The 16,213-nt window shown below is 40.5% G+C and overlaps 1 protein-coding gene across 1 annotated transcript in view; it reads right to left on the bottom strand.

Moving 5' to 3' along the window:
* vldlr (very low density lipoprotein receptor) overlaps positions 1-13,367 on the bottom strand; it is a 64,833-nt gene extending 51,466 nt beyond the window's left edge. Inside the window, exons 1-2 of the mRNA XM_080864718.1 lie at positions 12,873-13,367; positions 200-319 (exon numbers count right to left, since the gene is read on the bottom strand). Of these exons, the coding sequence (XP_080720844.1) occupies positions 200-319; positions 12,873-12,945 (193 nt within the window). The 5' untranslated portion in view covers positions 12,946-13,367. The remainder of the gene's footprint in view (positions 1-199; positions 320-12,872) is intronic.
* Positions 13,368-16,213: the final 2,846 nt, after the last annotated feature.

The following is a 16,213-nucleotide window of genomic DNA, read 5'->3' as shown; positions in this document are numbered from 1 at the left end:
CATTTCCTGACATATGCAAAGGTCTGATGACCTGAATGTTTAAATTCAGACTATAATAATCTATTATAGTCTGGGACATTTGGAAACCATTTACTTCAGTGATTCATAATGGAACAAATCTGGCCACGTGCATTAGTCTTAGTCTTTCACACTTCAAGTTGTTGGCATTGCTGTGTGACAGCTGAGTGTTTTTCCTCACCACATGAGTTCTCGTCGCTGCCGTCGCTGCAGTCCTCATCTCCGTCACACTGCCACACGGACGGGATGCAGCGACCGTTTCCACACTGAAATTGATTGGCTTCACATTCTGTCTTCGTACCTACAGAGGACAGACAGTTTGAGAGAGAGAAGAAAAACAAAAACTCAACTTATTATAGTCCCAAATGTTTCCACATATAATTTGGAGTCTGGGATGTCATTTCCATTTTGTTTTAGTTCTATCAAGGTTCGCTCCAGTGCTTAAATCTCCTTTTAAAGAACATTAGTTGGCACATATTTTGGAAATCCACAGTAACTTGTTTCACAATTCAAACTTCAACAACTAAAATGTAACACTAGTATTTCACAAAGAAATGACAATGTCAACTGAAAAACATGTGCAACAGTAAACTGAGTAGTTGTTGGGCTTTGCAACTATCACTTTAATTACAGCAACAACTTTGACTCACCGCTTAAGATAACAAATTGTGCTTGTTTTAACTTCACCAATACGCTCCTATTTTGCCTTTAAGTACAGTGGAGTCTATCCTAGCCGTCTTAGGGTGAGAGGCAGGGCACACCCTGGACAGGTCGCCAATCTGTCGCAGGGCACAGACAACCAATCGCACTCACATTCACTACTGCAGGCAATTTAGAGTTACCAATTAACCTATCCCCATTAGGGCTGGGCCATATTATACCGTAAACGGTAATACCGGTATAATGTTGGGCAACGATAGGAAAATGAAATATTGCGATAGAATATGGATAAAACGTGCATGCGCAGTGTCTGTTTTCATACATACATGGCAGAAAAGGCACGGTGCAGAATAAGAGTGAAAGCAGATCGTTGAATGGAACGGATGAACCAGAATTTGTTTGTTAAAAAAAAAAAAAAGCTGCAACTTCAGTGGTGTGGAGCTGGTTTAGCTTTCATCCGTCAGATACACAACAAAGCACTATTTTTGGTAGAGCATGCTAGCGGGCCGTCGTTATTACCGTGTTGTTTGGAAAATACGGCACACTTAAAACAATCCTTTGATTTTTCTGAAAATCGACAGGTCCCCTTATGGATTCTGGTTTTGTTTACTGACCTCGAAACAATTTTATGTCGTACACGGCGCTCGAAAATCTGTCAAATGTTTCAGTACGACTTTGCTAAGCTACGAAGCCGCACCGCTTGATGGATTGTCGGAGCATTACGGCTATATTAGGCAGGAGCCTCGCGGAGTGATGTGAACTGTGCTTCAACATAATATTACCGTATTTTGTGTGTGTGTGTGTGTGTAACCTCTAAGTTTTGTGGATGTTAAACATGGTTATGGTGAGGATGTTGGCCAATTTCCACTGGAAATGCATTTTGGTTAAACTGTTAGCAAGGAATTTGTACTGTTACATTTTTATATAACTTTAATGTACAAAAAAAAAACCCCAGCTGCTTGTTTAAGTGAAAATACGTTTTGGTTGGTTTTTTTGCACTAATAAAATTGTGGAGTTGTAAAGTATCTTGTCTAGTGTCAATTATATCAGTTATATCGTTATCGCAAATTCTCAAATTTATATTGCGATAAACATTTTTGGCCCTGCTCTAATCTCCATTAACTGCATGTCTTTGGACTGTGGGAGGAAGCTGGAGTACCCAGAGAGAACCCACGTGAACACTGGGAGAACATGCACACTTCACACAGAAAGACCCCAGCCTGAACTCAGGATGTTCTTGCTGTGAGGCAACAGTGCAAACTATCGTCTCAAGGTCAAACCATCACCCAGAAATATGCAGCGAGTAACTTTAAAAATCTGAAATAATGCTGCCGTGCAGAACTGATTTAATACTATACAAACAGGTTCTCTTTGCTAGTGAAAAGAGGAATATATATAAAAAGAAAAAAAAAAAAATCACAAGAATATGAAAAATTTGAAACTTTTTTTTTTTTTTTTTTTTAAGTAGGGTTAAATTTTGTTAAAACATGGATTTCCCCACAGTGCCTTAACTATAGGAAGCTCTTACGTGCTTGGACTGCTCCAAAACCCACCAGTTCCCCCACTCTTATCTTGAAAGTATAATGGCTGCAAACCAGCCCCAAGACATTCTTATCTAGCCCTATAGCCAAGTAGCTATTGTGTTCGGTTCTTTACGTCATTCAGATGCTTCCCCTTAGAACATTTCATCCCCATGTTTGACTACAGCTGGTGACTAGTTCTACGCTCCCAGAGGACTGTCCTAACCAGACTCTGAAGCTGACAGCTGCCATCCCCAGTGGCACTCTGAGAAGCAGCTAATATTGCAGTTTTCTGGTGTATGACAGTATGAGGATCATTCAGTGGAGCCTAAACAGCCAAGATTACCATGTTTACCACATCACTATAATTTAGTAAGGTGGAATAAATAAGTGGGGTGGGAAAAAAATAAAATGATGGCTTAACCAGAAGAATGATTCTTAGGCTTCTCCATAAAAACCAGATTCCAATTATGAGTTTTAAAAGTCTGCTTGTGTCCTAAATGACAACACAATCCCACTTTCAATACACTGTAATGCACCTACCCACAGCCTGCAATGAGATATCAAAGCCTCTTAAATAGAGACATTAAAATGAAAACCTTAAGCTCATTTTGACACTTTACAAGTAAAACAGACATAAGCAAAGCACCGATTTGTAGACAGTACTGTGCAGTGCAGTCTATTACCAGAGTACTGGAGGCGCTACTCCAGGTCTTAAAATACCACAGTCTGACCTTGCTTTAGTGTCGACTGTCTGCCTGACCAGGTGGATAACTGGAGCACATAATGATTAAAAGCAGCCCAGAGGAAGTCACGGTTCCAACTGAATCTGTATGCCACTGAGGTCAATGAATTTAAAGATGTATGAAAAAAAAAAGTTTCCCCCCGATAAAACTTGAGATGTGTATAAAAGATCAAAAGCACTGCAGGAATGCACACCAGAATTATAGCCCCGTCAGGCCAGAAAGAGCCTCTAAAAACTGCATTCAGACACTGAAACGCCATCTGAAGGATACTTAAGTGGGTCAGCAGCTCCTCCAGAGAGAAAAACACCCCACACTGATTTGAACCTGAACAGCTTCGGGCCTTTAGCTGAAGCTGCAACACTTTATTCAAGATCTACATCAATGAAACCATGCCACAGTTTCAAGACATGCTGCCAACACCAACGACTAATATTCAAATGTTTTGTAAGAGGCCAGACACTTTAAAAATGCAAATCTGTCAACTTTAATATGTCACTGCTGGCATCAGGGGAGGGGGCTCATGACGCAAGCCAGCTTTACACCCTGGCAAGACTGCATTTGACTTCTGACATTTCCCACTTATAGTTGGTACATTTGTTGAATGTATTATAGCATTATTGTTTTTTGTTTGTTTTTTTTAATCTAACGTTTTCAGAGCTTAATACATCAGCTAAAGTATCCATGTAAGATTTTACAGGGAAAATATTGGAAGTTACAGAGCTTTGACAAATTCTAAAGCACAGGAGGTGGCAGGATTATTTCAGGGATAAAAACATTTAAGCTTACTTAAAAAAAATAAATAAAAAAAACACCAACCAAATCAATAATACACCCAAGTAAGAAACAAAACACTTGGGAAGGACATTCTTAATGAGTCAACAGGGTCAAGTTAATCAAAGCTCTCCTTTTCACATATTTTTACAAACACAGCCTTGTAGATTAAGGGTGTGACTACAGGCTTTCTATCCCGAAGTCAAATTTACTCCTGTCAAACCATCTACAGAGATGCTAAACACAAGCACAGCGCTGCACTAACAAAGCAAAGACTTGAACGCTTCATCAGAGCATGCTGTTGATCAGAGTCCAGCAGCTTCACCGCACAGGACGCAAATACACGCCTGCAGACATCCATTCATCCAAGACTACACCACCTGTACTTAAAGAGTTCATTTCATTCATTTTCCATTACATCAGGAAAACGGCAAGTAATTTCACCATATTAAAAATATAAATCAATCTAAAGAGACCAAAAAAAATCATTAAGACAGAAATCATAGAAAGGAGGAAATGTTTAGAGAAAAGGTCAGTGGTAAAGGCAAATTATTTTAAACTGCAAACATTTATTAAAAAAAAAAAACAAAAACAAAAAAAAAAAACAGTATATTTATCTAATGCAAAACTATTCATAGCAACTGTTAATGGTGGAGGGCACTGTGGGAAACCGACAATGAAGTGGATAAGATCCAACAGCTCTAAACTTCATATTACTGAGAGGAGTCAATTATGACTGCAGCCACATTTATACAGGCCATTGTTCCAATTTTTGAAATTTTAAATGTTTCCACTGAACTTGACAGGCTACACCATAACTTCACTCATTGATATAGTACGGCTCTTGTTACCATTGCAGGCTTCGATTTTATTAACAGCCCTTTATAAGCTTTATTGCTGCAGAAGACTGGGAATTAAGTATCTTTCTCAAAAGTGACAATGAAAAGAGCCCAACTGAAGGAAATCAGTCAGGTTGATGCCTTTAAACTAATTGAAAAAAAAAAAAAAGGCAATAGGTTTTATGTCTGTAAGAGCGGAAGGAAATTTATAATTAAAATAATGCTATTTTTAAAAGGAATGATTAAATGACTCCACATGTTATTGTGACTTTGCACAACTTCTTTAGAACCTTCCCTTATATATCCTCATGGCCACATTTGTCCCAAGTTTCATTCGACTTGACAGTGACATATGGACTTTATAACGGGCAAGATGATTAGAAATGATAGGAGACTAAGATTAGACTTAGTATTAAAAAAGTTACTACAAGAAGATCCATCCAAAAACATGACTCCTGTCAGAATGTTTTATTTTCTGATGACTTGAGAAAATAAAGTCTGACCATGACAAATACATTTCCTTGAAAAAGGAGAAACTGCTAAATGAGTCAAGCAATTACATAAAGACTTCCCATTTGTAAGATGACCAAAACAAGCAGACAAAGCTGAATAAATAAAGCACTCCGAGAGCCTCACTAACATTCACATTGGATCTGGGAATTCACTGAAGTCTTCAATAGGCACTGCCAAGCAAAAGTGTTGAGGTGTCAATGAAAGAAAAAAATAAATTTAAAAAAAAGGGGGGGGCTTATCCAGCACCTAGTGTTTTCCTTAATCCCTCAGCACTGCAGTGTTTCTGGGAAGACCTTATATTTTATGAAGAAAATTAATAAATTAAACTGTTATGAAGCCAGAGACATTGGCCATCAGCTCAATGAGCAACAGAATCCATTAACTGGGTTCAACAACTCCTGACCCATCTTCTGAACATATTCACATCTACGCAAATAAAAATACACAAGCAGAAAGTTATTCATGATTTCGCCAAACTTCCAACTTTCTCAGAAGAAAAAAAAAATGTCAGGATACTGTGCTGCATACAAGACTTGATTTTCAGCGAGTGATTACACATATTCGGCACAGTTTAATCAATTCTGTGCAACTGCAACTACTCTCAGGGCAATGATTACAGCAGTATTTGTATCTGAAACGTGAACCAGCAACTTGCAAGTTACTGATCTCCCATGCCACCCCCCAACAATATGACATACTTTAAGCAACCGCTTTGGCAACATTGGGAAGGGAAAAAGCCTTTAACAGGAAGAAACCTCAAGCACAACCAGGCACAGGGAGGGGGGTGACCAGTTGGGGTGAGGGGAGGAATGAGGAAACGAGATAAAAACCACAACATTGATATTAGTCACCCATAAGGCTCATTCACAATTCAAATGTAGCCTTGACCTTGTGCACAATGATCACCCTATTGGTTTTCACCCAAATTGTGCACAAGTTTCACTAAAATCTGACCCAAGCAGCAACAATTTGTGAATTATGAAATGACAGTTCTGCAGTCCTTCAACCAGTTAAGTTAACCCTGAGAATGACCCTCACTCCTCAACACAACCCTTACATGGTGAGTGACTTTAGAATAAGCCTACTAGTCCCCTTGGCCTCCAAGTTTCTAACACTGAACACGCACCGTTTGTCCCCTGAAGTGTCCATCCTTTTACAGTGTTCACCTTCATACTACTCAGCCCAGTTGTTCATGTTTCATTTCAAGGGGAAGGGGGGGGGGGGGGGGGGGAAGAGGGGGGTTTGGACAAATAACTGCATATCTGCATGTTACAGGAACAAAAGTCCTGACTCATCACACTGCTGATGTACATTTAATGCTGACTGAGGTAAAGAGTGAGATCACATAAAGAGCCTCTGGCACACAGTAGCTGTTAACTCCAAAACAAAGCGCCACCATGTAAACCAGAGAAATCATAGAAGGTCCAGCAGCAACACTGATACACCTCCAATTTCTGTGGGACTCTAAAGTGAATCCAAAAAGAAAACAGAAGCCCAAAGCACAGTATAGAAATATAAAAATATGCAGCATTTGCTAGTGTAAACATGAGGTGTAGTAAATGGGGTGCAGCGGCGCATACAAGTAACCATAAAGCCAAGCTGCAGGGAATGGTAAATATATTCCTGTTTTTGGCTTCTTTAAGAGCGTATCCTCCTGGGTTACTATTCCAATATCTACACAGAAAACCATCGGCTTGCTGTCTGGAAAACTGCACTTTGATCCACACATCGCAACAACACACCTCAGTAGTAAGCTCGAGTATACAAACCTGTACGAGCTCCTTCTCCCTGCAGTGTCAGATTCAATTTTGAGCTGAGAGTTGAAGCCTGAACCCTCCAGACTGTACAGAGTGAGGACTACTGCTTACAATGACATGAGAAATGTCGCTCTGCTTTAATGTCATTCTTTGTTTGCACCTTTACATTAAATATTTTAACATGACTAAAGATCACATTACTTAGCCATGTTTTACAGACTCTGCATACAGCTTTTTTTTGAAGCCCAACACGTCCAAGAAATAAAACAAAAACCTGGCCTCTTTGATTGTAGTCATTATTTAAATATTGCTGCTGTCCAGCTAGTCTCACTTTCAACCATCTGGTATATAAAAACTCGATTTCTGATTTGCTGTTTACTTTTGTTTGAGCAGCACAGAAGCAGGTTCAGATTGGTCTGTCATTTTCCAGAATACTGGCTCGAGTGCACCGACTGCAGTTTTCCACCAAATCGATTTATAGCCTTTTTTAAGTTCCAGTTGATGCATGCTCTTTTAAGTGTGTGCATCCACCTCACTCCCACAATATTCACAGGATATTTGGTTAGTAGCAGCACTGGAGTATTTGAACAACCATGATTGAAAATGTTCAACTTTTCAGAACAAGCAGCACGAGCAAAACTTTGGTGTAGTAACAGATGATGATACCTGGAATACAAGTGTGATTTCTACATAGTTGCCCATCCATAACTCCAAATGGCTCCTGTGACACAACACTGAGCTCAGAGACTGCAGCATAAAACAATTTGAGCCAAATTGAAAAGCTTTTGCTCTGCAAAAGGAAGACTACGCTCACCAGCTGCTGTCCAGCACAACTGAACCCTGTTGAATCAGCACTTAAAGGCTGCTGGTTACTGTGTTCTGTTATTCATTGTCACAAAACAGTCGTGGTATTCTTAATTGAAGAAAAGGACTGATGTGCACGGCCACACTGCCACAAACTCTACTGCACTAATTTTCTGTGGCGCAGCCACTCTCTCCTCAAATATATAAAAACAAAACTTAAAAAAGCCAAAAAACAATACATTTTTTAAATAATTTTATTGATTTTCTAACCTGTCGCACTGACATCGTTTCATGTTTTGTGCAATACAGATATTGGTTGCCACCTTTCTCATTGACACCCACAGTAAAAGATGCTTAAGCAATTTAGATTTTTAATATCGTGTACACCAGTTAACTGAAATGTAGCGATGCCATCTGCCACCATCCAAGTCGGCATTCCTGGAGAAATTAGAGCACTTCTCCCTCTCCATCACTGCGAGGTGGAAAGCATTGTGAACCAGCACTGTTCTGCATTACTGGGCACAGAGCACGAACTGTTTAATGTCTCAGTAAACTGTCAAAACTACACTACTTTAAGACTAATTTACAGAATATTCTCTATTACTACTGTGAGAAATACAACCCAACTGTGTCAGCTAGTAGTACTCTCCTAATTTAAACCACAGATTCAACAGGCATGGAGCTGTAATGAACCATCTCCTGCCCAAAATAGCAGCTCATTGTGTGCTATAGAACTGCTTTCACAGTTGAGGTCATGGTGATGCAGTTTTCCCCAGTAACAGAAACGTTTGCAGTGCTCTCCTCCTCCTGTCCACCTCCCCGCCCACTTCAAGAATCAAGCGCACCCCCACATAGCCGCCCCCCCCCTCTATAGCCGAGGATCTGGGTCTAGCATGGTATCACAGTAACCATGGAGGGGAAAAAAATACATCCATTTTAATCAGGCCAGGGTTGCTGCTGCTGATCTCGCTGTTGCCTAATTTGCGTGGCATCTTGTTCAAATAGGCTCACACGGTCTGTGTGTGTGTGTTCGTTCAGGCCTGGTGAGAAGCTGAGAATGAGACAGTGGTGGTGGTGCTGCTGGTGGGTGTATTGTGTGTGCGCATTATAAGCACTTCTGATTCACCAGTTTCCCCCCAAAGGCCATTTTTCCACAGCAGGCTGGAATTCAGGGAATCATCTCTTTCAATAACTTGTTTCATGATTAAATTTAATATTTCGTGCACAGGTTAATTTTATTTACATATTGCCAGCTCACAACCACTGTTTTATGGAGCCTTCTTATTATAAATCTCTACAATAGAGAGAGAACCCCAACCATCAAACTACTGATGGAAGGAGAAGCTCCCTTTAACAGGTAGAGCACCAGCAGAACCAGGCTCAGGGAGGGGCCGTCACCAGTGGAGGGTGTGAAGCACAGAAAATATTGCCATTTTTTTCCTTTTAATGTTAAACACACATTTAAAAAAAAAAAAAACAATAGATTAAAATATAAGTAATTGGGGCCAAAAAGGAAATGCTAAAATTTCTTCAACAAGCACCAACCAAGTAGTGTCTAAAAGCTGCACTACTAATGGTCAGCAGGGGACAACTGCTCTTACTGCAAAAAATAAAAATTAAAAGCAACAAAAACAAGACTATGGGGGGAAAGCCCTCACCTTACTCTGACATTGAGGTCATGAGCTCCAGCACCAGTCACAGTCTTAGAGTAAAGCAAAGTTTATTTTCTAAATTCTGGTCAATATTAGAGCCAAGTCTGGAAAGTCTGGAAAACCCTGATGTTCCCACAACATTACTTCAGATAAGTGGATAAAACTGATCAAAAGATACACATGGGGTTTTTTAGGCTTCTTAAAGGGACTGATACATTTATAAATTACTGAATTCTTACTACAATGTAGCCATTTTCACACAAAATTACTAGTTTGATCGATTCAACTGTGCAATAACCCCTACAGCACAGCATTTAATGCTTTTTATTATACATAATGGTGAATCTGGGTCTGTTGAGCAAACTCAAGATGTAACTGATCCGTGCATTTCACTTCATGTTCAGAGTTTCTACCAGTGTGCTGCATACTGCCAGGCCTAAGGGACTAACAGATTTTTCAATTTGTAAGACATGTCTATAGACACAAGTTAGAGTACAATGTTAAAAAATACTGCACATGTGATACTGCAGCTGCTCAATTCTGTAAAGGTAACGGGTATTGTTCAACACCTGACCTTGAGGTTAGGAAACAACTGATGTCATCCAACAGTGATGAAGCTTAATGCAAGTTGCATGAGGACAAAGAGATGCCATCTTTGAGCAAGTGGCATGAAGGCAAAAATATAGGACAAACATCTTGTTTTCCTGGACTTGAGACTTTACAGCCTTAAATAAAAGCACTTTAAATAGCTTAAGAACATGATGTGATGCCATAAAGACCTGTTAAAAGTTGGGGGCGGGGGGCAAGTTCAAAAGCCAATGAAAGCATCAATATTCACATCCCCCACATGTTTAAATGTTAATTGCGAGATTGACTATGTCATGTTCTTATTAGCTGTTAATAGCTTATGTGTGTGCTTCTGATTAGCTTACCACATTACTAGGACAAAGTTTGGGGTTCGGGCAGGTTTCAGACAAGTTTCAGGCCTTTGGAAATGAATCATTTAGGGGTTCTGCCCAGATTCCTAAACTTTGCTTGTAAATGACTAAACTTAGCATTTTGCTAGTAATGCCATAGTTGCTGAAAACTTTGAAAGCATCCAGAAACTTGTAACCAGATAGTATGTGTTGACAAGGCTTAGGAAAATCTCCAGTATTGGCTGCAACATTGTGCTAAAACTAAGCTATCCACAGTGCACAATTATCAGAAAAGAAACTAATCACTGACAGTACTCTCATATACCGACATTTGGACCAGGTCCAGAGTCATGTATGCACCTCAGTTTAGACCAATATAGATGGATGCATGAAACAAACTCTAGCAATACTGAAGCACTTTTATAATAACCTACTTTCAGCTGCTCCGTTATTCCCAAAACAATCCCAAAGGATTTCAGTCTTCTCTCAAGATCAAGTTGGTAATCTTTCTTTTGTTCGTGGCTCAAGAGTTGGCCATTTGTCTTGTAATCGGAAGGTTGCCGGTTTGAGCCCCGGCTCGGACAGTCAGTCGTTGTGTCCTTGGGCAAGACACTTCACCTGTTGCCTACTGGTGGTGGTCAGAGGGCCTGGTGGCACCAGTGTCCGGCAGCCTCGCCTCTGTCAGTGCGCCCCAGGGCACCAGTGTGTGCCCTGGGGCAAATGACTGAATGTAGTGTAAAGCGCTTTGGGGTCCTTAGGGACTAAGTAAAGCGCTATACAAATACAGGCCATTTACCATTTTGTTAGGCAAATGTGATAACCATTAGACTATGAAGTCATCCTAATCAAGGGAAAAAAGACAAGCTATGTTCTGGATTTTGAGGCTTCATCACAGCTGCTGCCATGCTACACTGATGACACTAGAATATTACTTAAACATTAACAAACCTCCAAAAAAAAAAAAAAAAAAAAAAAAAAATCACACAACAAGCCATGTTATTTGGCAGCCAATTCCATTAAAAATGCTCCAAGCAGCATGAAGTTCAGTGGCTCTAATTAGATGAAGTGAGGCCCTGTAACAGACAATCTGTTACAAAAGCCTGTGTTGGGACACCTGATAGATGAGTTATTAAAAATATAATGAAAAATAAATAAATCACCTTCTCTAGCAGTTATTAAAGGGGGGAAATCCACCAATAGAGACCAAAATCAATATGCTTAATTCCTCAACGTTTTAGCACTTCATATTCTCAGTCACAGATGTTGCCAAAAAAAGGGATGCGTTTACCATTTATGGAAAGCCATATATAAATTCTAGAGGTCCCTCTACATCTACGCATCAATCTTTACATTGATACAGAGTTTAGATTAGAGGGGATCGATGTATGACTATGGTTCTGAAGTAATTAAATGCAGTTAAAGCTCATTCTAATTAGTCCCTTGTCTGTATCCACATATGTAAAAGTATCCATATGATACAATGTTTAAAAAAATATAACTTAGCAGGTGCATCACAGAATTTAAGTGAGGGGTTTGTGTGACATACAAATATTTCTCCCAAAAAAAGTTGCTCATATATTTGAGTGTATGCAGCCCAGTTGTGCTTAGTCCACCTCCACATGCCCATTTCTGAACCCGAAACAAACAAAAGCCCTGCAACTTTTTAACTTTTGATTGTTGCTATGCTCTGAACTTGTAACAGACACTCCGTGACATTTTCTGTTACTCTGCAGACCAGAGCGCTTTCTCCATTCCACAACCAATCATGAAAATCACCAACAGCTGCAACCCCAGTGCGCACAGCTCTACAAGTACCACCAGCTGCTAACGGCTCGAGCTTGGCCACTTTGCTCTTAATTGGGCCTTCACTGGGATCCCCTGCAGTACGTAATTTGCGCCCCCCCCCCAAAAAAAAAAAAAAAAAAAAAAAAAAATCCGTCAACTGCTGATACTCCTTTCCCGAAACTGCGGGGCTGCTTGCTACCCTTATTTGTGGCTTTTTCTCTCCGTGTTAACGCACTGTGTCCACGCTTTTCAGCCTACCCACCCCCTTTCCCCAGTCCGCTTCCACTTTATGAATAAATAAATAAATTACGAAGCTCGATGGGGGTGGAGATGACAGGAGAAAATCCCAACAGTCTAAGTAAAGGAGAAATCAGGACGACAAGGGTTTACAATTTGAATGGCTGCGGGTCTTCAGGGCTAAATTAAATGACCGTGGGGCTAATTGGGCATCAACGAGCAGCGTTGAACCCAACGAGCAGCGTTGAACCCAACGAGCAGCGTTGAACCCAACGAGCAGCGTTGAACCCAACGAGCAGCGTTGAACCCAACGAGCAGCGTTGAACCCAACGGGGCCACCCCCCTCCCTGTAGTTTCCAATAATTAATAGAGCTAAAATAATGCAGACTCAGATTCATTTAAAGCACGTATTTCTCATTTTTTCCCCTTAAGAAAGACGCAGTTTGAGAGCTTTCCTCGATTAGAAGCGGCAGGGGTTGAGTGGCCCCAAGGTGCAGCCAAGCACGGGCTTTTCTTCAAGGAGCAGCCAAGACAGGTGTGCAGCTCCGTTTAAGGTTAGCTAACCTCACCGCACAGGGTGCGCGTTTCGCCGGTACGGTGACTCCAAATGCACACACACGCACACACAAAAGAAATGGTGGCTCGGGACTTACCGTGAACGTTAACGAAGCGTTGGAGACATATTAGCATCGGCAGCAGAAGGATCCCCTGTGTGGACGTGACCATCTCTGGCAGTGCGAAAAAAAAAAAAACCGTGCGGCTGCTAGCTGGGCTACCTCAACACTGCCCGTCTTCCCTGTCGCGCGCTGGCCTGCTTTGCTCTCTGATTTTGCCGGTTCACACGCAAGCCACACATGCGCACACAAAGAATGAGTAGAGCAGAAGGGCCGCTTTTGCCTGCCGACGCCACACAGACCTGAGTCCGGCCGAGGGGAGAGGAGCGCTGAGAATAAGACACGGAGGGGTTCGCCGCGCACACCACGCGTCTTCTGATCTCCTTCTACAACCACGAGCCCGCACGGCTCCCGTCCTGTCCTATCAAGGCTAAATCCATTTCCCCAAATTGACGGTAACGAGCGGAGACCGGTCAGGTCGTTAGGTATTGGTGCCACAGCTGAGGAGGATTTTTTTTTCCTCCTTCAATACGTCTTCGGCACACGTTAACCCTTCGCTATCCGCATGAAGTAATAAAACAATAAAGCACATTTTATATGGCAGGAAACACTTCAAAGAAACTGGTAACTGTGTATCATAACACAGCAGTTCTATCTTAAATCAAAGATAAATTAAGACACAGTTGGCTTCTTCAATATCCATTATGAATATATTTTTGCATATACTTCAAACATAAGGGCAGTAACTATGACTGCGATACTTATATACAGCAAACGTGCTGTATATAAGCTTTGTTTTCACACCTAAAGAGGTAAAATTATTATTGTTCTTATTATTAATGGTAAGTGAAATCTGTGAAACAGCATAATCAAAATTGCACATCCTCATTGGTGTGACATGGCATAGGTGGGTGGGGCTAGCATCAAACATGAAGAAACTATAGGCTGAGATGTCATCAGCCTGAGTAGTGTCTGTCATGTGGCTGTATCAAAGATAAAGGGCAAATAACTTATGGAAACACGAGTTTGATCTACTCCTGCAAGAAAAGCAGTAAAAATAAATAAATAAATACAATTAATGTGAGGTTATGATGTGTCTGTTTATGAATCTAGTTCTCATTTACATTGATTTTAGAAGATTGGGCATGTGTTAAATGGTCTTGTACTAGAATAGAATATGTTATGTTTATGTTCTGTATTCTCTAGATCAGGGATGTCAAACTGTAGGGCACATACTTTTATCTTTAATGGACTACAACAATGGAGCTCCACTTCATCATTAAGAAAATCTATTAAAAAATTTAGGTCTCGTTTTCCAAAGCCATCCAGGGGAGCCAGATTACTGTCTTTGTTGAGACAATTCCTTCCCTTGTGCCTTATGTTTGACACTCCTGGTCCAGATTACTGGCTCCAATATGTTGCACAGACTCTAAATCAACAAGTTAATGTTCATGCGCCAGCTGAATTCTGTGAGCAAGATATTGCTAATTCCACACCACGCCTTGCTAATTTGGAGGATGGGTGATCACAAGTAGTGCATCTGTTTTTTCTTTTTCTTTTTATCCAGCCGTCCATCTTCTCCCACGTCACATGGCCAGCAGTCTAAGCAGAAATTCCCAGACCTCCTTCTCCTCAGCCACCACCTCCAGCTCTTCTGGTGGGACCCTGAGGCGTTTACAACAAATCACATAATCTCTTATGTCTCAAGAGACATAATCTCCTGAGTGTTAGATAGACCTAACACTCAGACAAGGCCAAAATGCATAGGAAGTTTTCGGGAAGCATCATTATAGGATCTGCTGAACCCTACCATCTTTATTAGTCCACTAAAATCAGGTGGTTGTAGCTAATGTAGTAATGCATTTGAAATCCTTTGCCTTCACCAGTGAGGGTGGCAACACTTTCCAGCTCACTCCACTGAAAAAGGAGTTGTTGGGATCATGAGGAAAGCAGCTTTATACTATTAATACTATTATAGATTCATTTTTAAACCTTCAACAATGTCAAAGTACAAGGATAAAACAAATTCTGCTATACATGTCCTAAACCTAGACAAAAATGTGTCTTGTGTTGGGCTATTTTTTGTGTCCTGTTTTCCATTTTCAGTCTGATTTCATTAAGCTACCTATCCTTTGGATTACTGATAGGGTTATAATACACCTTTTTAGTGGAAAAGTCACAGCGCTCAGTTAAAGAAGCAATGGAAGATTTTTTCAGCTACCAACCCCCACGCGCCGCTGTTGTTTCTCAGTTTAATAGTGCACTTGCACTGCAAAACAAACACAAAAGATCATAAAAGGACTCCAAAGACACATAAAAGGCTCTATTCGTCTGATAGACTTAAAATAATGACAAAGAGACAAAAAAGAAAAGCAAAACAACTCCTCCCTAAAAATCTAAATGATTACATTAAGTAACTATAAACGCAGATAAAAGAAGCAATACAACTAATGACTGCAGTATATTACTTTCAGTCTATACCTTCACAGACATATTTCAGTCTATATATTATCCTGATTAGAAGAAGAAAAAAAGACCTGGGCGATTTTTTTAAATGTATTGATAGGTTCACAAAACAGCAGCCTTGTATTGTGTTCAATATATTTTTCGACTTTATTACCAGTGCAATGAAGTCTGCGGGATATACTCGTGTCCTTTCAGTAAGAAATCACTGCACCATTTGTTTAACAGCGGGCCCTGTGGCCACATGTGGTAATTACAGAACAATGGCGCAAAAAACAAAAAATCCCAGTATTTCTTTTCAGGACTCTAGCTCTTCCTTGACTATTTTCAAAGAGGAAATAAGGCTTTATCTATAAAACGTGATACATTTGAAGATTATATAAGTACTGAATCCAAATACCCAAATAAGAAAAGCAGGAGTTATCCCATTTACACATTTTTATATGTGGAATGCCTGGAGATCAAATGTGTTATCATTTCAGCACAGAAAGACTGAAATCACCTAGCACCTCAAGAGCACCATGTGTTGGTTTCACTGCCAGTCATTTTGTAAGAGCATATGTTTCACTTTCCAAATACTGAATAACAAATTTCTGAGCCAAATTCAGCTGTAGGTTTTTTTCCTCTCTTAGTCTGATACTATTTCTCCCCCATTTTGATCACCAGGCCTTTGGGATTTCCACAGGGCTGCGTGGTGCCAGGTTTTATAAACTCTCAGAGTTCTTATCACAGGATTGAACCTCATTCTTAGTGATGGCTTTTGGCTGCTGATACACCCCTAGGCTCACTCTGTCCCAGATTTTCACGTCCCCTTAAACAAACACACACACACACACACACACACACACACACACACACACACACACACACACACACACACACACACACACACACACACACACACACACACACCCCTC

This window comes from Rhamphochromis sp. 'chilingali' (assembly GCF_963969265.1).
Source record: "Rhamphochromis sp. 'chilingali' genome assembly, chromosome: 2".
In the NCBI taxonomy this organism is placed as follows: domain Eukaryota; kingdom Metazoa; phylum Chordata; class Actinopteri; order Cichliformes; family Cichlidae; genus Rhamphochromis; species Rhamphochromis sp. 'chilingali'.
Note: the sequence above shows the minus strand (reverse complement) of the source record. Positions and strands in the feature narration are given on the sequence as shown.